The sequence below is a fragment of the Mastigoproctus giganteus genome, chromosome 1, assembly GCF_048544385.1.
Source record: "Mastigoproctus giganteus isolate SK-2022 chromosome 1, ASM4854438v1, whole genome shotgun sequence".
NCBI lineage: Eukaryota > Metazoa > Arthropoda > Arachnida > Uropygi > Thelyphonidae > Mastigoproctus > Mastigoproctus giganteus.
Window position 1 is genome coordinate 68,542,421 of NC_143575.1, and position 23,436 is coordinate 68,565,856.

Sequence of the window (23,436 nt, forward strand, 5' to 3'; positions counted from 1 at the left end):
ACCTCACTGTTAGGAAAGTTGGACTGGAGAAAGTCAAGTTGCAAAGAGAGGAAGTCAAAGAGCTCCAAGTGATTAGTGGAGTTGGGAGAACGGTAGAGACAACAGATGAATTTGACACAATGAGGTAGAGAGATTTTAAGCCAGAGAAGATCAAAGAGAGGAGATTCCAAATTGCCAAGTCTCTGACAGGGAATATCAGAACGGACATATGCACAAGTACCACCTTTGAAGCGAAAGGAATCATACAGCGAATAATTTGGGCATCTGAGATGAGCCTATATGGAGTTATTGCATTTAACACTGATCGCTTAACAATAACATTTCTTCCTAAATCAGGATCATTTTCACCAAAAAAATGTAAAACGTTTTCAATATTATTTAAGCACCTTTTTAAATCTTTGGTTGTTAACACTTTTTCGGCAGGAACTTCTTTAACTTCGTCTTCATTATCTTTGTCTTCGTTGCTAACAAGGTTTTCTAAATCTTCCACTGAAAAACCATCATGTTTTGCATTCAAGAAATTTCTAACATGCTCTTCATCGACATTTTCGAAACCTATTGATTGAGCCATCTGGATAACTTCATTTCTAGTTTCTTGGATGTTATTTTCTTCTTCTAGTACAACTTCTGGCCATATTTTGTGCCAAACTCCATTTAAGCATTTCTTAGTGACTTCTTTCCAAATACTATCAATCAATGTTTTCAATTGCGTTTTTAATGGTGTAGTTTTTCCAAAAGGTTTTAACTGTCATTTCCTCTTTATCCTCTAGTTCAGTTAAATTGCTTAATGTTCAATGCAGATAATAAGCTTTAAATGATGCTATTACTTCCTGATCCAATGGTTGAATCAAGGAAGTTGTGTTTGCTGGAAGAAACACAACTTTGACAGGAATGCACGTGTCCAACGTGTTAAGATCAGTAAGATGTCCCGGAGCATTGTCTAACAACAAAAGAGCTTTTTCTTCAAAGTTGTTTTTTTGACAATACCGTTTTACTTCAGGACAAAAGTGGTTAACAAACCAATCAGTAAATAACTCCTTGGTAACCCATGCTTTTCTATTTGCTTTCCATATTACAGATAAATTCATTTTTATGTTACCTTTTAATGCCCTCGGATTTTCTGAATGGTAAACTAATAACAATTTTAATTTATAATCGCCAGAGGCATTTGATTCAAAGGGTAATGTTAAACGGTCTTTGGCTGCTTTGAATCCAGCAGCTGATTTTTCTTCAATAGAAATGAAGCTTTTTGTTGGTAGCCGTTTCCAGAACAAACCGCTTTCGTCAACATTGAACACCAAATTTGTTGGAAAATTTTCACATTCAATTATTTCCTTTAGTTTTTCTGAAAACTTATTTGCAACTTCAACATCTGCACTTGCAGCTTCTCCTGTTAATTTTACACTATGAATCCTGGACCGTTTTTAAATTTCTCGAACCAACCACGAGAAGCCCCAGAGGTTTCCGTAATTTCTTCAGTTTGTTTAGATTTCAGGTGATTAAACAAAAATAATGCTTTTTCTTGAATCACCATTTGACTTAAAGGTATATGACGTTGTAACATATCATCTATCCACAAACTTAACATTTTCTCTATTTTTTCTAAAATTGGATTCCTTAAGCGAGTTAATTTTGCTGCTGTAACATCTGTACAATTCTGAGCAGACTGTTTTATTTTTTCAGATTGACTTAGTATGGTTGTTAAAGTTGATTGCACTAATCCTAAAGAATGTGCCACATCGGATTTTCTTTCGCCGCTTTCAACACGTCGTATGATATTTAGTTTGGTTTCCAAAGAAATTGCTTTCCTTTTCTTTGATTCTGACATATTAACTAAAACAAAAATATTTCTATTAAAATTTACAAAATCTACGTTATGTAATACTGTCAAAGAACCTAGGTCAATTATTGTAATGCGCCACACTGAAACAACGTCAATCATGTAAAGGAAATGGAGGACAGTTAAAAATCACGATCTAGCATACCAAGAAAACTTTCAGTTTTCTTGGTATGCCTTGGTATCCGTTGCAATGCACCACACTGAAACACACCCTATGAAGTGTAAACAACAATTAAATTAGGCGAATGATGCGCACAACTGTTACAACAGACACACCCGCAGCTCGGGAGTACGTAACAAGTCGCCGTCAGTCACCAATCGGATGATTGTTGAGTGTTGGCCTTAAATTAGAATATTTTTTATGTTAAATGGGGCTTAAAATTGTGGACTTCTTTATATCGAAGGTTCGTTATCAGAGGTAACGTTAACCAAGGTATGACTGTACTTTACATTTGTCAATATTAAACTTCATTTGCCACCTCACAGCCCATCTGCTCAACTTTTCTAGATCCTATGGCAGCAGTGTACTGTAATTAGTGTCCTTAACAACCCTGCCAACCTTCGTATCGTCTGCAAACTTGGACATTAAGCTTGATATACCATCATCAATATTATTTATAAATACAGAAAACAACAATGGACTCAACACTGAACCCTGAGGGACTCCACTAATAACATTAGTCCACGATGAGCAGTGTCCATTGATTACCACTTTGTCTTCTCCCATTCAACCATCCCTTTATCTAAAGCAGCAATTTGCCTCCAATGCCATACTGCTCCAATTTGTGCAGCAGTCTTCCATGTGCAACAGTATCAAAAACCTTTCTAAGATCCAAATATATGATATCAAAGTTATTCCTTGCATCCAATTCCTTTGTGACCACATCATAGTATCCAATCAAATTGGTCAGGCAAGGCTTTCCCTTAAAAATAACCATGCTGTGTCCCAGCTATAACTGAAGTCTTGTCTAGATGATCCTGCAGTGCTTCTTTAACCAATGCCTCCATTAATTTTCCTGGAACAGAAGTTAAACTCACAGGTCTATAATTACTTGTGTCAGCCTTTGATCCTCCTTTGTGAATTGGGGTCACATTTGCACATCTCCAGTCTATGGGTACCTCCCCTGAGTCCAAAGAAGCTCTCATAATTATGGCTAAGGGTTTGCTTACTTCCTTTGCTGCCTCCTATAATATAACTGGATAGATCCCATCCAACCTGGGTGCCTTTTTTATGTTTATCTTCAACAATTTCTCTCCCACTTTCCTCTCAGTTATTACAAAATCATCTAGCTAACTGCCAGAGTTAAACTCACCTCTGGCATTCCCCTCCCTGAATAACTCCTTATGTGTGAATGTAGATGCAAAATACTCATTTAATTTGTTAGCCACTTGATCAGGATCATCAACAGTCGAACCATCAACATCCAGCAGACCAACCTGATTCAACCCCTCCTTCTAGAGTTTACATAGGTAAAGAACTCTTTGCTGTTTTTCTTTGCATCCTTTGCCAAAGATTTCTCATAATCTGCCTTTGCCTGCCTAATCTCCTTTGTGACTTGGTTACAGACCAGCTTATATCTATCATAGGCTTCCATGTCACCCATTAATTTATATGTATCCCATGCATTTTTCTTCTCGGACATATGTCTCATTAGTTCATCTGACATCCATTTAGGCCTAAACCTCGAACAATATTTCTTAGTTGGTATGTAAAGCCTAGCAGCTTCCAAGATAAATTCTTTGAATGCTTCCCATTTTGAATTTGCTGTTGGTAACATCATCAGTTGGTCCCAGTGTATAGAATTTAAATACTGTCTCAGACCATTGTATTCGCCTTAATGAAAGCAAAAACCCTTCCCTTTACCCCTGATGGTAGTTATCTCTTTGAGTAAATCCCACTTCAGCACACTGTGATCACTGCCACCTAGTGGTTCCTTTATCTGAAGATTCTTAGTGCATGAAGAATCATTAGTGATAATCAAATCATGAGTATTTATTCCCTCTAGTTGCCTCCCGAACAAGCTGATGTAGAAAACAATCGTCCAATAAATCTACTAAATCCTTGCTAGTGTGTGTGAGTGACCAACCCAAGTATTCCAGTCAATACCTGAGAAATTAAAATTCCCCATTATAAGTCTCTCTGATTTACTGGTCCACTCTATTTCCCTGTACAGTTTCTTATTATACTCAAGAGTAATTAGGTTTCCATACTGCAGAATTATTTTAATGCAAATAATTCTGCAGTATAGAAACTGCATTACGTAGGAAGAGATGCAACAATTGAAAAGGTGGAAGAAACTACTGCAGCACCTACAGCTGCATTTGTTTTGGAGCCATCAGTACAGATAGGTATTTATCTGAGTTTTCCAATGAATGAGTTTTATGGAGCTGTTGTAAGTTGATATTTGCCAGAGAGGATTTTTCCCATCTTAAAAAGAAATTGCCTCAGAGAGGCAAGCATTCAGTCCAGGAAGGTTCAGGAGTAGGAAGGTCTTGGAATATGTTCTGAAATTTAATATCCCAATGGAGCATGAGCTATTGCAGTCAAAACCCTGTGCAGCGGTTTTCATTAGGTTTATTGTGATATAACATGGCATATTGAGGATCAAACAGGTATTGCCAGCGGGGGTGGGATGGTATGCTTTTAATTTTTTGCTGCATAATTACATAATAGAGTTTTCCTCCTTAGTTGCAGAGGGGTTCTTTTGCCTCAATATACAAGCTGTGGACCGGAGATGTTCTGAAGGCTCCAAAAGTTTTCTTGAGGGCACTATGCTGGATGGTTTTCAGAAGTAATAGGGAGCTTTTCCTTGCGGAGTCATAGACAAGTGCACCATAATCCAAGAGTGACCGGATTAAGATTCTGTAGAGGTGTAAGAGGGAGCTTCTGTCAGCAACCCATGACATGGCAGAGACAGCTCTTAAGATGTTCAGTTTTTAAGATAAGTAGTTCAAAGGTAAGCTATATGGGAAGCAAAATTTAGTTTTTCTAAATATACCCCAACAGACGAAAATCGTTGGTGACAGCAATCAGACTGTTTTTTAAAAAAAAAATCTCTGGATCCAGGTGTAGTTTGTGTTTTTTACAAAAACGAATTGCAGTGGATTTCTTTTCTGCTGGGGAGTAACCATTCCATAATGCCATGATTCTATTCTAGCAATGGAGATCTGAAGCTGCCTTTCTATGATGTTCATAGTTTGGGATTGACAAGAGATAATGAGGTCATCGGCAAACATGTACGGTTCTACTGTATTAGGTACATCCCGTGTCATGTTTGTAATTCTGACTGCAAATAATGTTGCACTGAGAATGGAACCCTGCGGTACACTCTCCTCCTGGTCAAGTGATTTGGATAAATTATTCACGTATCTGACCTGAAACATTCTATGGCATAGGAAGTTTTGTATAAATTGCGGTAGAATGAAGATCTTGAAGTACACCACATCACCAGGTGGCATCAAAGGCTTTCTCAATATCAAGATTAATTATGACCAGATGTTGCCCCTTATGAAGGCATTACAGATATTTGCTTCTGCTTTTATCATTACATCTAATGTGGAATGGTTCTTTCGAAACCTGTACTGATTGCTATTTAGCAAGTTGTTAGTTTCCAGAAACCACCTTAGCCAACTGAGAGCCATTTTTTCCAGGACTTTGCCAAAACAACTAGTCAATGAAATTGGCCTGTAGCTATGTGGAAAGGTACGATCCTTTCTGGGTTTCGGGAAGGCTATAACTATTGAGTGATGTCAGGAGGTTGAGTAAGTATTTTCTAAGAATATTCAGTTGTAGTAGTTTAACAATGTTCTTTTTGCACTACTGTTAAGCTGTTTTAACATTATGTAGTAGATCCCAACTGGGTGGTACAGTAACATTAAGCAAAGATGTTTGTTGTTCTATATGCAAAAGGATCCTTGGCAAAAGCCTTTTTCCCAGACAAAATTAAATTGTTCACAACCAGGGTCACACATCCTATCACCTCTTGCAATGCAACTCAGGGTACCAAACAATTTGCCAGTCAGGTGCAGGTTCTATTGCCTTTGCCATGTAATGAGCAGCATTGGCATCTTTCACTACCAAAAGCAGTTTTCATTATTTTCACCTTAAAAGGCCATAAAATTTGAAGATAATCATTCACAAATAAAGTTACTATAGTGAATGTTGTTCTTTCCAGTGCATGACTGGGAAAACAAACCTGATATGTTGATAGCTTCATTACTGATAGCCACACAAAATGTCAGTTTCTTGGCAAGATACTGCACCGGTGAGTTGCACATAAAACTAACATCCTTTTGGAAAGTGGATTAGTTAGAAATTAATTAACAATAGTATTTCTTCAAGAATGGATTAGACAGTTTTTTTCAATGGTATATTGCTACTGATTACAGCTATATACAGATCTTTGGAAAGTATAAGATGTAGAATAGGTAAATTCAATCTGAATTAATAAAAACCAAAAACTCAACCTTTACTCTCTTCAGTTTTGTAAGCAGCAGTGTTTGCATGCCGATTTAAATGGAATTTAATGAAATTCACTTCTTTTGAACAAATCTGAAATATTACCTTTCCATTTATTGTAAATCACTGTTTCCTCTCACCCACTGCCTTACAGGAGTACTTCCCCCACCCCTTAGGAATCATTCAACAAGTTAAAAAAAAAAGAATAAAATATTTCACCACACAATTCAATGCTTAAAACAAACTTCTGTTTTTGATTTGTTTCTGAAAGGAATTAGTATCTATATAATCGGCCCAATATTAAAATGCAACCTGTTCTACTAGATTAAGTTAGTAGAGAATCATTTCTCCCTTTTGTAAACAAAGTTTGAAAAATGTCAAGTTATATTTTTGCTCAAATTATGCTTTTTAGAACAAAATATACATTGCCCATATATATATACACACACACACACATTCCAAAAATCCTCTCTGTAGTGTAACAATACTCCATGCAAAGAAGATAAAACTAGCTTTAGGAAATCCATTACCTTGAGATCAATTTCATCTTTACATATTACTAGATCAAGGGGCAAACTAGTTTCTTCAAGAAAAAATGTTACTTCTGTATGAAGCCTCAAGTCATTTCTTTTTACATTCAATACAGGTATAGCAACTTCATTTTTTCGTGTATTCAACTGTAAAAAAAAAAATCCACATATTACTGGCAAGTAAAAATTGATTTTATAAAGTATTTACATTGTTCTATGCAATATTATACTAACTGTCCACTTTATTACGTATATAAGTCTCAGTCACTGACATATGTGATTGATACATGTAACTGACTAATTATCCTAGGTGAGCAACAGTCATGGATAAGACATTTATAAGGTATAAAAAAGGAAATTATCTTTTTACATTATTTATTATTATTATTAGCTACAGGGTGCAAGGAAGCCTGAGGCCTAGGCTGCACCAGCCAAAAAAAAATTCCCCGAGTTACCCTGAGAGACAGAGAGAGAAGAATGATGATATCCAGTCTCAGGACCCTGGGTGTGCCAAGCCCATACTCAACAGATGTGAGCCCCTGGGGTTAAATTGAAATGACTAAGCATCTTTTTAGATGCTTACAATCATTTCAGATTGATAAAGGTGAGCAGTTGCCAGTATTTCTGCAACTGGTTGAGATGGAAGAGTGAGAAGAACCAATGCTGGAAAAGATATTGTATTAACAGGACAGAAAAAAATAAAATAAAATAAATAAATAAAACATTCAATATACAAACTGTGGACAAAAACCAGCATTTGATAGTTGCAAAAATGTTGAGTACCTAAAGGATTGTGATGTCAGTTACTGCCAGGAATTTAGATTTCTGTGAGAATGTTGCAGTGGGTCTTACACTACCTGTAAGACCCACTTCATATCAGTAAACAATCTCACAATACACCATTTCTAACTTCACACAACAGAAAGAAATACCACATCCAAATGCACTGTGCTGATAGCAGGGTGAAGGTATGCAACAATACGAAGCCATGGATCAGTCATGCATGAGCACAATACCGCTGGCTGGTTAAAGAAATGTGATAGTGGGCATACACTGCTTGAAGTCTGTGGGTCCCTCAGCTGCTATGAACTAATGTCTGAATGCCAGAGTGCATTTGAGCACAGTTGCAGACCACTACCAATGTGTGAGTGCCTATCCTCGGGATAATGCACCACACAAATCTTGTTTGAGGAACATTACAATCCTCAATGGTCAAAAGTATAGGATTTCAATCCAGTGGGCATGTGTGGAATAACAGTGAAAGGGCATCTCGAATAAAGAACCACTCAACAGAAACAAGACACCGTGTGTAATGGGCCAGTATACCACCAGAACATTATTAGAAGTTAGTGAAGCCCATATAGAGACTAATCCCCGATGTGCAAAATATTAAGTAAGAGATATGATCAAAAAGTTTGGGGATTGACTTTATATCTTAAAATTGTAAATTGTCACAATATACTTGGAAATGCATCTAGACACAATAATACATGAATTACCCATTTATCTACAGTCAATCTGAATTAGCATGCACTGAACAAAGGCGTTTCCTTGCATTTTAAAATGAATGATTTTCCTAAGCAGTGAAATTGCACCAAATTTTGAAACAAAATTTGGAAACAGAAATGTGCAACAAATCTATGAAATGTTAAAAATGTTTTGGAAACAATGCTGTATGTCATTTAAAGACTTTTAAGTGGTTTTAAGTGATTGTACAGGGTTTGTCAAAATTTTTAACACATATGGAATGAACATTTGAATTTTATTTTATTATTTTTTTTTTCCAGATATAATGGCAGATAGGTTAATGCTAGAAGAAAGGTGGCAAGATTGATGGAAGTGTTCCGTTCTCCAACCATAGTCCGCAACAAGTTCCAAGAACAATTTCGAGCCATTTAACGATTTATCGTATATACGAAAAAAAGTTTGTTCGAACTGGCTCGGTTACGGACAACTACAAAGGTAAGGCCGAACGTCTCAGAACAGGTAGAAGTAAAAACATCACTGTTGTTCAGTTATCAATTCTGAATAGTCCAGGAAAGTCTACTAAACGATGCAGTTTGGAAACATGGATTTCACAGAAAACTGTGTGGAGAATTTAAACGCAGGACCTCGGAATGCACCCATACCATGTCCAACTTGTCCAAGCATTGACCTTCTGTCAATGCTTGGACAGAAGGTCAAAAATGTGTTTGTGTGGAATGCTGCCAGATTTTAGCAGAAATGGCAAACGTCCAACTGGACATTGTGTATCAGATGGCATTCAGTGATGAAACCACTTTTCACATTAGCGATCATGTGAACCAACACAACACAATCTTTTGGGGTACCGAAAATCCACGAGTACTTCGTACCTCCCCAAAGGTGAATGTCTGATGTGCTGTTACCACTGCTAGTGTAATTGGATCTTACTTTTTTGACACCCCAACAGTGAATTTCGAATCCTACTTGCATATGTTGCAGTCCTACGCCATCGGTGAACTTCCACTGATAATACACTCGGCGGGGTATTTTCAACAGGATGGTGCACCTGCGCATTTTGGTCATATTGTTAGTGATTTCCTAGATAACACATTTCCACGAAGATGGATAGGAAGATGTGGGCCTTTGCAGTGGTCTCCCCACTCCCCTGATCTGACACCCTGCAACTTCTGGCTGTGGGGTATGGTGAAAGAGTGTACAGCACGAAAATTCAGAATATCAATGAACTCAAGGAAAGAATTACGAATGTGGTAATATCTATTCCCAGAGAATTATGCATCAGGGCATTAAATGCTACTTTCAATCGTTTCCTATTGTGTGTCGATAACAATGGACAACAGGTTGGGACCTTACATACATATTATTTCACATATACAATACAATAAATGTTGATTAATGTTGATTTCAGTTAATGTTGATAAACGTTGATTACAATAAATGTTTTTTCCATATAAGTGTTAACATAATTTTGACATACCCTGTATAACCCACAAAATTTAAGGAGTGCCATTTGCCCATTGATGATAATCATTGCTCTAGCAGCTCTTCAACTTCAAAAACCAATGATTCTGTCACTTGTGTTAGTGATCTGATCAGGAGTAATCAACAATTAATGATCCATGAAGTTGCTAGAGAAATTAGAATTTCTTATAAATAAATTTTCTATTTATACTCAAGGGTTGACTACAATAAGATAAGAGAGTTCACAAGATGGAATGATAAAAAGAACATCAAGTGACAAGACAGTTATACTAGCATGCAGACATATTTACAGCATTCCATACTGCTGTGCTTCCCTAGGTGAATAATGACTTGTGAGACATGTAAATCAATTACAACAAAATATTTGTGAATGCAATGCATTTCAGCCAAACTTCTGCCTTGCACTTTCACTGATGATCATAGAAAGCAGCAAGTTCTCGCATATTTATTAATATGCTGATGACCCATACTTTTTTCCCTTCCATCATTACTGGTAACGAGCTATGACCCAAAAAACAAAAAGGTCCAGTCCTCTCAGTGGAAGGTTCCACCTTCTCCAAGTACCAAAAAAGCAAGATAATCTCAATCAAATATGAGGATCATGCTTATATTTTTTGACTTGGAAGGAAATGTTCATTATGAATTTGTTCAACATGATCATAATAACAAACCATGTTTGTTAGTTATTTGGTTTTTAGGAGCATTAGCAACTAAGGCCATATTGCTCAGGGGATATGCAGGGGTCATTCCCTGACCTTTCTGCATCCTCCATATTTGGTGGTCATGGGCTCGAACCCGGTCTAATCAAGAAGCATGTGCTACAGAGGCACCACAACAAGCCATGAATGCTACAAATTCTAGGGAACAGCACAATACCATTCAGAAAAATATAAATATATATGTATATGCGGGAATGAAATAATGTTAAAATGTAGAGGCCGTCCTGTAGTTTAAAAAACCCAAAGCAATCCATGAACAAACAGGCCATGAGCAATGCAGACAGGCTGCCAGGGCAGGTCATGGGGTTTTGTCAATGACATATAGGAATTTTGCTAGCAGGGAGAAGGAGGTGATTGTCCCTCTGTATAAGGCAATGGTCAGGCCACGCCTTGAGTACTGCGTACAGGTCTGGAGGCCTCATTTTAGGAAGGATGTAGATTTACTTGAGCGTGTGCAGAGAAGGGCAACAAGATTGGTGAGGGGAATGAAGGGATCCTCTTACCAAGAGAGGCTTAAGTTCTGCAAATTGCAGTGGCTGGAGACTAGGCACCTGCGTGGTGATCTGATTGAGGTGTATAAGGCCTTGAATGGGTTGAGCACGCTGAATTCTAATGGGATCCTTCCACTTGTTCAGATTACGAACCTAAGGGGGCATATATTCAAATTAAGAAAGGACAGATGTAGAACAGATGTGCGGAAATTTGCCTTTAGCCAGCGGGTGGTTAATTGCTGGAACAAACTTCCATCTGTCATGGAAGTTGATAGGTTGAATAAATTTAAGGAGGAACTGGACAGGCATTTGGAGTATCAAGTAGTAAGATTTTGATTTTGAAATGGTGTGAATTTTTTTTTTTTTTTTTTTTTTTTTTTTGGCTGATGCTGCATAAGCTCATACACTTGCTTTCTTGCATCACATGCCACTACTACTACTACCAATGTGGGGATACAGAGAAAGAGTCAGTGTAGTAAGTAGTGATATACTGAGAAGCACCAATTAGAAACAAACTGGACCCTAGGCAACAATGGTTAAACATAAATATTAAATTCAATAAAAAATATACATAATTAGCCGTCCATGGGAAAAGATACTTTGCAAGGGACTTTGTCGATGACATTTAGCCCGACTGATAGCTATCGGTCGGGCTAAATGTCATCCAGCCTGTATTCTGCAAAATTACTATTAATAAGCTACTTAATTTCTATTTTATTACACTTGCTTTCTTGCATCACATGCCACTACTACTACTACTAATGTGGGGATACAGAGAAAGAGTCAGTGTAGTAAGTACTGAGAAGCACCAATTAGAAACAAACCGGACCCTAGGCAACAATGGTTAAACATAAATATTAAATTCAATAAAAAATATACATAATTAGCCGTCCATGGGAAAAGATACTTTGCAAGGGACTTTGTCGATGACATTTTGCCCGACTGATAGCTATCGGTCGGGCTAAATGTCATCCAGCCTGTATTCTGCAAAATTACTATTTTATTACCTATCTTACGGGTCCACATGGACTTCTTTCGGTCCTAGTTATACAGGAAGATGACAACAGAAACTGATAGCTCTGCCAGCCATGGGTTTTGTATTTTGTAGGGGTTTAGCCCTCGCAAAGGCTAAACCCCTACAAAAAACTCCATTGCAAAGTATCTTTTCACATGGACGGCTAATTATGTATATTTTTTATTGAATTTAATATTTATGTTTAACCATTGTTGCCTAGGGTCCGGTTTGTTCATGGATTGCTTCGGGTTTTTTAAACTACAGGACGGCCTCTACATTTTAACATTATTTCATTCCCGCATATATTTAACGACGGATGTAATGTTCTATCGCCGATGGCATTAATCCGATTGGTTAATATTATCATATAATATCCCTGTTCAATGCTTTAGTAATTATAATATCACAGTTCTAAACTTCAGTTCCTAAACAGTTCCTAAACTTCTAAACTTTCACATGGACGGCTAATTATGTATATTTTTTATTGAATTTAATATTTATGTTTAACCATTGTTGCCTAGGGTCCGGTTTGTTCATGGATTGCTTCGGGTTTTTTAAACTACAGGACGGCCTCTACATTTTAACATTATTTCATTCCCGCATATATTTAACAACGGATGTAATGTTCTATCGCCGATGGCATTAATCCGATTGGTTAATATTATCATATAATATCCCTGTTCAATGCTTTAGTAATTATAATATCCCTGTTCAATGCTTTAGTAATTATAATATCACAGTTCTAAACTTCAGTAATTTGATTCTATATATATATATATATATATATATATATAAACATAAGCTCATATATATATATATATATATATATATATAAACATAAGCTCTACAACACATGATAAAAATTCAATTATTATTTTGAACTTCAACAACCATATCATGGATAACATAAATATCAATAAAATTGTAAATCAGCATAATCATCTACTTCCAAATACTAGTCCCAGTCATATTAAAGTAAGATATAAGTATAATAAACCCTTTGGATTATTAGCTTGTAACTACAAATCTATAGCTACCAGTTTAACATCACATATAACAGACACCAATAACTGCGTTTGTCAACAAACCAACATGCAGCAATATATTGATCCAGACTATGGACACATCATTACAGGAAATCTAAACATAGTTACGAACCCAATGCTCAGACATGTACTATCACAAGGATTCAAATTCAGGCCGCCCACCAAAATAAACATAACCAACTTCAATAAGCAGCTATATCAAGACCTGTTAAACTACTGCTTCCATCTAGCCTACAAAAATAACACGCCTATAGAAGAATACCAAATGTGGATTAGCCATACATTCGCCCTTTTCAAACATAAATATGCATTACAGAGTTCAAATTTATATTATCAGGGCACATACTACAACTTGACTACATTAAAACAAAAACTGCTAGATTTTCACAAAAACTTCGTAATCACACCGGTAGATAAAGCAGCCAATAATTTTGCATTCATTTGCAAATATTTTTATACATATACTTTAACTAATGAACTTAACTCAAGCAATACCTACAAACCTATTTCCAGTACATGTAATATCATTACAAAAAAACTAATGGCCTTCAATAAAAAACTAAAGCTCAACTTAAGTAATTACAGCTTACCTTACATCTACTTCATTCCTAAATTTCATAAAAAACCAATAGGCTTCAGATTCATAACCTCATGCAAAAATAGTTATGTACACAAATCAGGAAAAACACTTGAACGACTACTGCAACCACTGATGAATATGATACATAACAGCAAAATCATAGGCAACAACCAACCTGTATTAAAATTTTTGCAAAGTAATACAGTCAATAATATTCAAACCTTTGATTTCCATAGCCTATTTACCAGTATCAATCAAACCAATCTCAAATTGGTACTCAAAGATATCTATGATAAACATAAGAATTTTATTTCCTGCAACACCTATTACTGGAACAACATACTTAATTTATGTATTTCCAATAATTTCATATATGATGGCGATACAGTATATCAACAAACCAATGGAACACCTATGGGCAGCCCAGCCTCATGTATAATAGCCAACCTATATCTATACTGGTCAGAAACCTCATTTCCACAGGAACTAATACTATTTAGATATATAGATGACCTCATAGTAATTAACTGCCCGAATTTCATCCAGGATTATGTACATCTATACCCTAGCGAACTTGTACTAGAAAGAACTAACAATTCTGACACAGCAGCCCAATTTTTGGATCTAGACATCAATATAAAAAACGGTATAGCCTCCATCAATTTGTACAACAAACGTGAAGCTTTCAACTTTAGCATAGTAAACTATACACAATGGAATTCCAATATTTCCAAACAGGTACATGCTAATGTTATCTTAGCACAATGCATCAGAATAGCAACGATATGCAGCGACAAAACAACAGTTATTGATAACATCAGAACATTGTACAGTAAACTGACCAGAAATCTTTTTCCTATTAAATACCTGCGTCGTCATATCAATAAAGCCCTTAACATATTAAGGCACAAAAACTTAATAGATATCAATATAAACAGCATTATTAGTTTATAACTAATAATTACTCCCATATGCATCAAGTGGGATCTTGATGCATATGGGAGATGCATGTGGGAGATGCAAGTGGGATCTTGATGCATATGATGCATATCCTAGGCCTCTTTGGTGTCTTACGGTCTGGAAAACTTGTACCCACCGATTGGTCTAACATAGTGTATTACCTTGTAATTATCTTGTAATTAATTTTAATTATATCTTAATTAATTTTGATTATATCTTAATTTATTTATCTATTTATTTGTTAATTGTAACTTATATATATCTTACACTTTAACACAACTGACTTAAGTACATGATGCACCTACTCTCGGACAGTCGTTCAGGGTCCTAACTATAGGAACGGGTTTGCAACCCCGAACTACCCTAGCCCAACTTCATATCCCTAATTTCATCATCTTTTTGCTTTACTAAATTCTACATTTTATGCTCTGTGAGCGATTAGTGTAACGAAAGCAATATCAGAGTACTATTTTTCTAACTATACCCAATCATAATTTTTCGCCTTAACAAAGTTTAGCTACTCTTATGCTACTTTGTAAGCAATTATATTTCTTTGCTATCCCGGATGTTTGAGTATCATGTACTTAACTTGAACCTAGCGTAGCTCCACCGCTTACGTAAATTACAAAATATACATACACCAAAATTCGTCTAACGCTAGGTGCCGCTAGCGTTTCTTCACATATATACACGGTTTAGCCTCCGGCTCTTTCTTTTTTGTCGACCGGTCACGTAGCGGTAAGTTATTGGCATTCTTGTCATTCTGACACTCGCTTCCTTTGTCTTCTCTTTTTGGCGGGCTACGTACTTCTGTAAGGTCATCCATGTTCTGTATGTTATACTTTGGCATAATATTTTGGCTTAACTTGTATTTTATTTATTCAAAATTTATATTCTAAATTATTTTTTACAACGTGTCCGCGTACACGTGTTTTTTGACATACAGAACATGTCAGAAACAGAAGTAAGAGTATTGCTGTTCTTTTTCATAATTTAGGTGGATGACCTCTGAAGAAGACACAGAAATTATGAAAGATACTGCAATGCTATTTCTTTTCAAAAATCTGCTATTTCTACCTTGGTCGTTCTTTTCAAATTTTGCATTTTTCCAAATTCGCACTTTGTTTATAACGTTACTCTTTTCCGTTCTTCCCCCCTTTATTCAACATACATCGCTCCCAGGGTACACGGTATTTTCATTATTGGCATAAGTTAAATTAAAGATTTGCACATAACATTAAAATAATTTTCTATATATACATTATGGTTGTAGGGTACCTTTGCTCTTGCAGTGTCCCTGATCCATAATTCATATTATTGATATTTCATTTTATCTCTATTCAAATTCAAATCCATTTTCTTTATTTACTTAATTTTAATTTTTTATTCATAATTATATATATAAACATATACAGGGTGTCTCGAAAATATTGGTACAAACATTTAGGGGAGGTAGGTAACATCTAAAGGAATGTGAATCACATCATCATCAGCCATTTTCAATCCACTGCAGGATGAAGGCCTCTCCAACAACTTTCCAGTTCCTTCTGTTTTGAGCACTGGCCATCCATTTACTACCCACAAACTCATGAATTTCATCTATACATCTCCGCCTTTGTCTTCCAGGTTTTCTTCTAGCTCCTCTTGGGTACCGCATAGGAATGCGGTACCCAAGATAGAATAAAAATACAGCAAATGGGTACCACGTGAATCACATAGGAACCCATAACCTGAAATACCACGGGAAAGTAGTAGCAGAGGCACAAGAAGCAGAAATGACAAGACAGTAATTAGTGGCAAACATTTATTTGACATAATATTAACAATGGAGTACAAGATGGATGCATTTCATAATGTTAAAACAGATGCTCAAAGGTTCCACCATGAGACGCGATGCATGCGTGACGCCGACGCAGCATGGATTGGCGGACACGGTCAAACACACCTGCCTGGAGTTTCTTTGACAGTAGCAGCAGTGCAGACGATTCTCACCACGAGATCCATTTCCGCCTCCACAGGCGATTCATACACGATAGATTTGAGGGCCCCCCACAGAAAGAAATCAAGGTTCGATAAATCAGGTGAGCATGGGGGCGGGGGCAGGCAACGGGTCCACCACATCCAATCCATCGACATCCAAAACGCCTGTTCAAATGGTCACGAACACACCTTCCATAATGGGCAGGCACCCAGTCATGTTGAAACCAAATGTTGCGTCTCACATTTGCTGGAACATCGTCAAGCAACCCTGGTAGAACTTGTTCAAGAAAGATCTGATATTTAGCGGAGTTTATGCAGGATGGTAACAGGTATGTGCCGTCTAAACAGTCACCGACCATACCTGCCCACACATTTATTGCGAAGCGATGTTGTGCCGCATGAGGGGCCCACACCGTGTGGGTTGTCGTGAGCCCACACATGAGCATTGTGCTGATTGAATAAGCCTTCCTGAGTGAAATAAGCCTCATCCGTTACCAAAACATAGGCTGGAAAATTCAAGTCTTGAACACTTTCTTGGAGAAACCAATGCGCAAAAGCAACACTGCAGGATGATCTTGGGGGAGCAGTAACTGAACCCTTTGGAGATGAAAGGGGTGTAAGGAATCGTCGTGCCAGAAACGCTGTACACTGCAACGAGACACTCCTAAGGCAGAGGTAACGGCACGTGTGCTGGTAGTAGGATTATTCTGGACGGCATTCAACACACTTTCTTCCATGGCGGGAGTTCGCATCGAACGTGGTCTGCCCGCACTACTCCTGTTACCTCTAAATGATCCAGCACAAATTTTGGTGCACACATGCAAACAAACAGTGGTCCAGTACATGTCTGTCTGGGAAGCATTCTCCATAAATTCGTTGAGCGGCTCGTCCATTGCCCTCTGCTAATCCATACACTAGGTGCATGTCTGCCACCTCACAGTTCATATATTGATGCATGCTCTTCGTGCGGCAACTACTGCTTGAATGAGTAAACCAGAAATTTTCCATCTCACGAACGGATGAACAGCGCCGTGTACCGATTTACGGTGATGTTTCCGGTTATGGGTTCCTATTCACATTCTTTAGATTTACATTCCTTTAGATGCTACCTACCTCCCTTAAACGTTTGTACAAATATTTTTGAGATACCCTGTATACAGTGGAAACTCTATATTCGTCATTAGTCCGTTCCTGAGGGATGGATGAATACTGAATCAGATGAATATAGAATCAATTTTTTCCATAGGAATTAACTAAAATTGGAATAATCTGTTCCCAGCCCCGAATCTGATACATAAATAAATAAAAATTTAACCAGAACTTTATCTTTACTGAGGAGCGATGATGGCAGAAGCTGAAGAGGAGGAAAGGAATTATGTATTGTTTAGAAGGGGAGTCACCTTCCATTAAAACATCAGGTACGGTAACTCCAATTCTGGTGATCAATGTCTTTTTTGTCCCTTTCCCGACGATTCACTAGCATTCGATTTAGCAAAGAACTTGTCCAATGTTGTCTGCTTCTGTCCGTGTTTTAAAATTTTTCGAAAGTAACCAATCACATCATCATTGAATGAATTTATATTTTGATTAACTACAGCAATGTTCGGATGCCACTTCTTGACCATACTCTGCGTTTTGACCCAATTGGACAGCATTTCCTTAATGTCAGCAGTTGGGATGCTGCCTTTACTTGACCCATCCTCCTCTGATAAAATTTCCTCCACTGCTTCAGCTTCCTATTCTTTATGAAGGTCCAACAGTTCTTCTGTGGTGAGCTCCCTTCTATGGTCCTCCACCAATTCCTCTACATTCTCACTATCAACCTCCAATCCCATGGACCTGCCGAGAGACAATTTCATCAACAACAGGCTCTGACCCAAAACCTTCAAAGTCTCTTTCTGACACACACTCTAGACACAATTTCCTCCAGGCTGAGTTCATTGTCCTGGAAGACACTTTCCCCCATGTCTTATCAATTATCCTCAAACAATGGAAGATATTGTAGTGATTTTTCCAAAATTCTCTCAATGTAAGTTCTGTTTCCGACGTCACTTCAAAACACCTTTGAAACAGGGATTTTGTATAAAGTTTTTTAAAACAGGCAATGACCTGCTGATCCATGGGTTGGATTAGAGGAGTTGTGTTTGGTGGTAGATATTTAATAATGTGAATAAAGTGCATCCCCCGGCCAAATCGCCTTTCAAGCCAGGGGAATGAGCAGAAACATTGTCCAAAACCAAGAGGACCTTTACAGGTAAATTATAACTTTCTAGATAAGCTTTCACACTTGGGTAAACACTTCGTGAATCCACTTCAGGAAAAACTGTCTTTTTACTCAGGCCTTACTGTTAGCCCTCCACCACATCACATTTAGTTTACTTTTTATGATATATTGTTCTTAAATACTCTCGGATTTTCTGAATGATAAATGAGCAACGGTTTAATTTTCCAGTCCCCACTAGCATTACCACACAGCAAGAGTGTTAATCTGTCTTTCATTGGTTTGTGTCCGAGCAATGCTTTTTCCTCTTTTGTGATATAGGTTCTTCTAGGCATTTTTTTCCAGAATAGGCCCGTCTCATCACAATTAAAAGAGTTGAGGGATAAATCCCTCAGTGTCTACATAGTTTTTGAAATCTTCAAACTTTTTAGCATCTTCTGCATTCGAGCTTAAAGCCTCTCCATGCCTAACTACACTATGAATGCCCGTTCGCCTTTTAAATTTTTCGAACCAGCCCCTACTTGCCATGAAATCACCACCGGTTCCTGGGTTCTTTTGCTGCAGGTCATCATATAACTGCCTTGCTTTTTTGCCGATGATAGATTCTGAAATACTATCATCAGCCATTTGCTTTTCACTAATCCATACTAATAAAAGATTTTCCATGTCTTCATATATTTGTGATTTTTTTTAGCAGCAAGAAAATTTTTACACCCTTTGCCACATCATCCACTTTAATTGCTTCTTTATTTTTAATTATGCTGCTTACCGTAGTTCTCGACATGTTAAATTCTAATGCTAAGTTGGAAACATGCATTCCACAAACTTAGCAATGATTTCTTTTTTCAACTCAACTGTTGTTCTCACAGCTTTCCTTTTTGGTTGTTTTTCTTCACTACACTTTTTAGGGGCAATGGTCACTTCTTTTTACAAAAATAACTGCAAAAAAATTGCAAAATTTAAAAACAATTTCAAAGAGAAAATGGTGATGCACACTGAACGATCGCACAAGGCAGATTGCTGGGCTATCGCATGGGGCTGGCTGACTGCACGGGCAATTGCACGAGGCTAGGATGACGTTTCGTGACGAATATTGGATTTTTGGATGAATATCGGAGCATTTTTTTGCCGAAAAAATGTGACAAATATTGGATTTGACGAATATAGGGGCTGACAAATATAGAGGTTCCACTGTACAGGGTGTCTCAAAAATACACGGCATAACTTCAGGAATGAGTTCCTCATATGTAGACAATAAAAATATTTTATATCAACTTAGTTCCGGAAAAGTGTGGTTCCCGAGTTATTAACCGGAATGTCTTATCTCCTGCAGGTGATTTCCTTCATCACAAAGTACTGACAGAATCTGGTGGTTTTCCATTCCGACCATGTACTCAAATCAAGAGCAAGCGGATATGCACTTTATATAAGGTTTGATGGACGGCAATGCTCTGAAGGCTCGTCGTTTGTACCACGAAAGGTTCCCAGAACGAAGGTGTCCACACAGGAAAACAATTGAAGGTATCCATTGCCGCTTTTGTGAACATGGGACCTTTGCACCTCGTGCTGCCGACAGAGGATGACCAAGATCTACGACTCCTGAAGTAGAGGAGGAGGTTTTGGATGTTGTGCATGCCACTCCTGGAATCAGCACACACAGAACAGCAATGCAACTGGCTGTTCAACGTTCGACTATTTGGAGAGTGCTGCGAGAACACCAACTGTATCCTTACCATCTGCAACGGGTACAGGCCTTGTCACCAGAAGATCACCCTGCACAAGTAATGTTCTGCCAGTGGTTCTTGCAGCAGTGTGGTACAACTCCTTACTTTCTTGCCTTAGTGATATTCACAGATCACACGAGACAGAATCCAAAACTTTCACAATCAGCATGTATGGGCTGAGGAAAACCCACATGCAATTCTTCCATCACATCACCAACAGTGGTTCAGCCTCAACATCTGGATGGGTGTTTTTGGTGATAAGTTATTTGGGGCCCATATACTTCCAAACAAACTCACAGGGCAGGTGTACAGAAACTTTCTGGAAAACAACATGCCTGATTTATTGGACGACACACCACTGAACATTCGTCAACAAGCACACTTCGTGATCTATGGCACTCCACACACTTCAGCCACCTAACCCACAATTACCTGAATCGACGGTTTCCTGGTTGGTGGATAGGTAGAGGTGGACCGACTGCCTGGCCTCCATGCTCACCTGATTTAAACCCACTAGATTTCTTCTTGTGGGGCCATTTAAAGTCATTGGTATATTCGACTACGGTAGATGATGTGGAAACTCTCCGCAATTGAATTGTGGCAAGTTGTGAGACAATACGAAACATTCCAGGAATTTGGCATCGTCTTTGTGAGTCCATGAGACATCGATGTGAGGCCTGTATTCAGGCAGAAGGTGGACATTTTGAACAATTACTATAAGGTGATGTGAACAGTTAAGTGTCATAAGACAGACCTTCAAAACTCAGAAACCAAGCTTTTCCGGAACTATGTTGATATAAAATATTTTTATTGTCTACATATGAGGAACTCATTCCTGAAGTTATGCCGTGTATTTTTGAGACACCCTGTATATATATACATATAAACAATACTTTTTTTTGAGACGGTACGCAACGGTACAGAATACCGGCACCTTTATTAACAGTGACATTTGGATGCAGTACACTTCGAAATTTGTAATATCAATTAAATTTTTTCCCATGTTTTCCTACTTTTCAAATAAGCTTAAAGTTACTTAACTAAATTTGCATCTCACTGTCTATTGTTAAGATATCTACTATATAAAAGTTTATAACCATTTTTAGAATTCTAAATTACTCAATTGGACCCTCTGTTTAACGAACTCCTTTTAGAGCGATTTTTTTTTTTTTTAATCCCCTTGGAAATTACATTTAAAACAGTTTCAGTTGAGCCAAAAAAATTTTAATATAACTAAGGAAAGACTTAACTGCATACACACTGTTCGCACTTTTGGCCTTCGGGCAATTTAGGAAATTAGTGCTGCTGCTAAGCAACAATTGAGAGAGCTAAAGGGATTACCATTCTACAACTTAGTGGTAACTGGTAACTTAGTAAAACCTATCCGACCACCTGTCCCATATATGGAGAAGTCGCACTGGTCAATAGTGAGCAGATCAAGGAGTATTCCCAATGAGATCTGGTTCACCTTCTACTGCAGTGGTGTCCAACCATTTCTGGTACAAGGGGCATGCATATTCAAAGTTAGAATTCTTTTGGGGGCCGCACTAAGTGATTCGAGAAAAATTAGTGCTTTACATTTTTTTCCATATCTTGTTACATGTAAAATGAAATGTTTCTCTTTTCATGTTACCATTTTTTTTAATTTCAGGTTATATATAAAAAATGCAAATTCCCAATACTTTTATTGTGTAACAAATCTATGTCACTAATTTATTTTTTAGATTTTATTAAAATTATAAAAACATGACTTTCTTTTGTTTCTCATAAAAATAACTAACTTTTGCCTTTAAATGCTCACTTAATGATAATTTTTTGATAATCAGCAAAATTTAAAATGTGTTTTCATTCACTTTCTGCGCAGGCTATAGGTTGGACACTGCTGGGAATCAACTGAAAGGGCCCCGTTCGAGAATTAGGAGGGAGTGATTTTCTTTTACCCCGACAAATAATCATCTGTTGTTTTGCAGAAGTGCATTATCCACATTTTCCCTGTCTATGTTAACGTGGTCACAGCAGCTGAATATCCGAATGACACCGACATTTTGGACAGTATCAAAAAAAAAAATAAAAAGAAAAATTCAAATTAGCATTAGCATTAGTAGAGACATATGATGCAAGAAAGCAAGCTTATTCAGCATCAGCCAAAAAAAAAAAAAAAAAAAAAAAAAACACAACCACTACTCCCATTTCACCCCTCCGTTCGTTCGAAATACCTGTCCAGCTGAGCCTTAAATTTGTTTAGGCTATCAACTTCAACAACAAGTGATGGAAGTCTATTCCACAAACCAACTTCCCGCTGGCTAAAGGCAAATTTCCGCACATCTATCCGACATTCGTCCTTCCTCAATTTGAATTTATGCCCTCTCGGGTGATTATTCCGAGCAAGAGGAAGAATCCCATCGGCATTGAGCATGCTCAAGCCATTCAAACCCTTATACACCTCTATCAGATCACCTCGCCGATGCCTAGTCTCCAGACTCTGTAATTTGCAAAGCTTAAGCCTTTCTTCGTAAGAGCAACCCTTTGTTCCATTCACTAATTTTGTTGCCCTTTTCTGTACTCGTTCCAGCAGCTCTACATCCTTCTTGAAATGAGGCCTCCAGACCTGTATACAGTACTCAAGGTGTGGCCTGACCAATGCCTTATACAAGGGAATAATCACATCCCTATCCCTGCTAGAAAAATTCCTGTATATCATTGACAAGACACCATGAGCTACTCTTGCAGCTCGTCTGCACTGCTCAGAGAACTTCATATCTGCCTGCACAATTACCCCCAGGTCCTTTTCATTCTCTACCACTGTCAGCGTAGTACCACAGAGTTCATACGTTGATCTGGGGTTACTGTTTCCCATATGTAGTACTTTACATTTGTCAATGTTTGGTTTGGTTTTTTTTTTTTTTT

At 37.5% G+C, this 23,436-nt stretch overlaps 1 protein-coding gene across 1 annotated transcript in view; it reads right to left on the reverse strand.

Moving 5' to 3' along the window:
- The window catches only part of LOC150090874 (uncharacterized), a 628,907-nt gene that overhangs the window by 530,497 nt on the left and 74,974 nt on the right, over window positions 1–23,436 (reverse strand). The window contains exon 3 of the mRNA XM_090375379.1: window positions 6,830–6,976. Within this exon, the coding sequence (XP_090231505.1) occupies window positions 6,830–6,976 (147 nt within the window). The remainder of the gene's footprint in view (window positions 1–6,829; window positions 6,977–23,436) is intronic.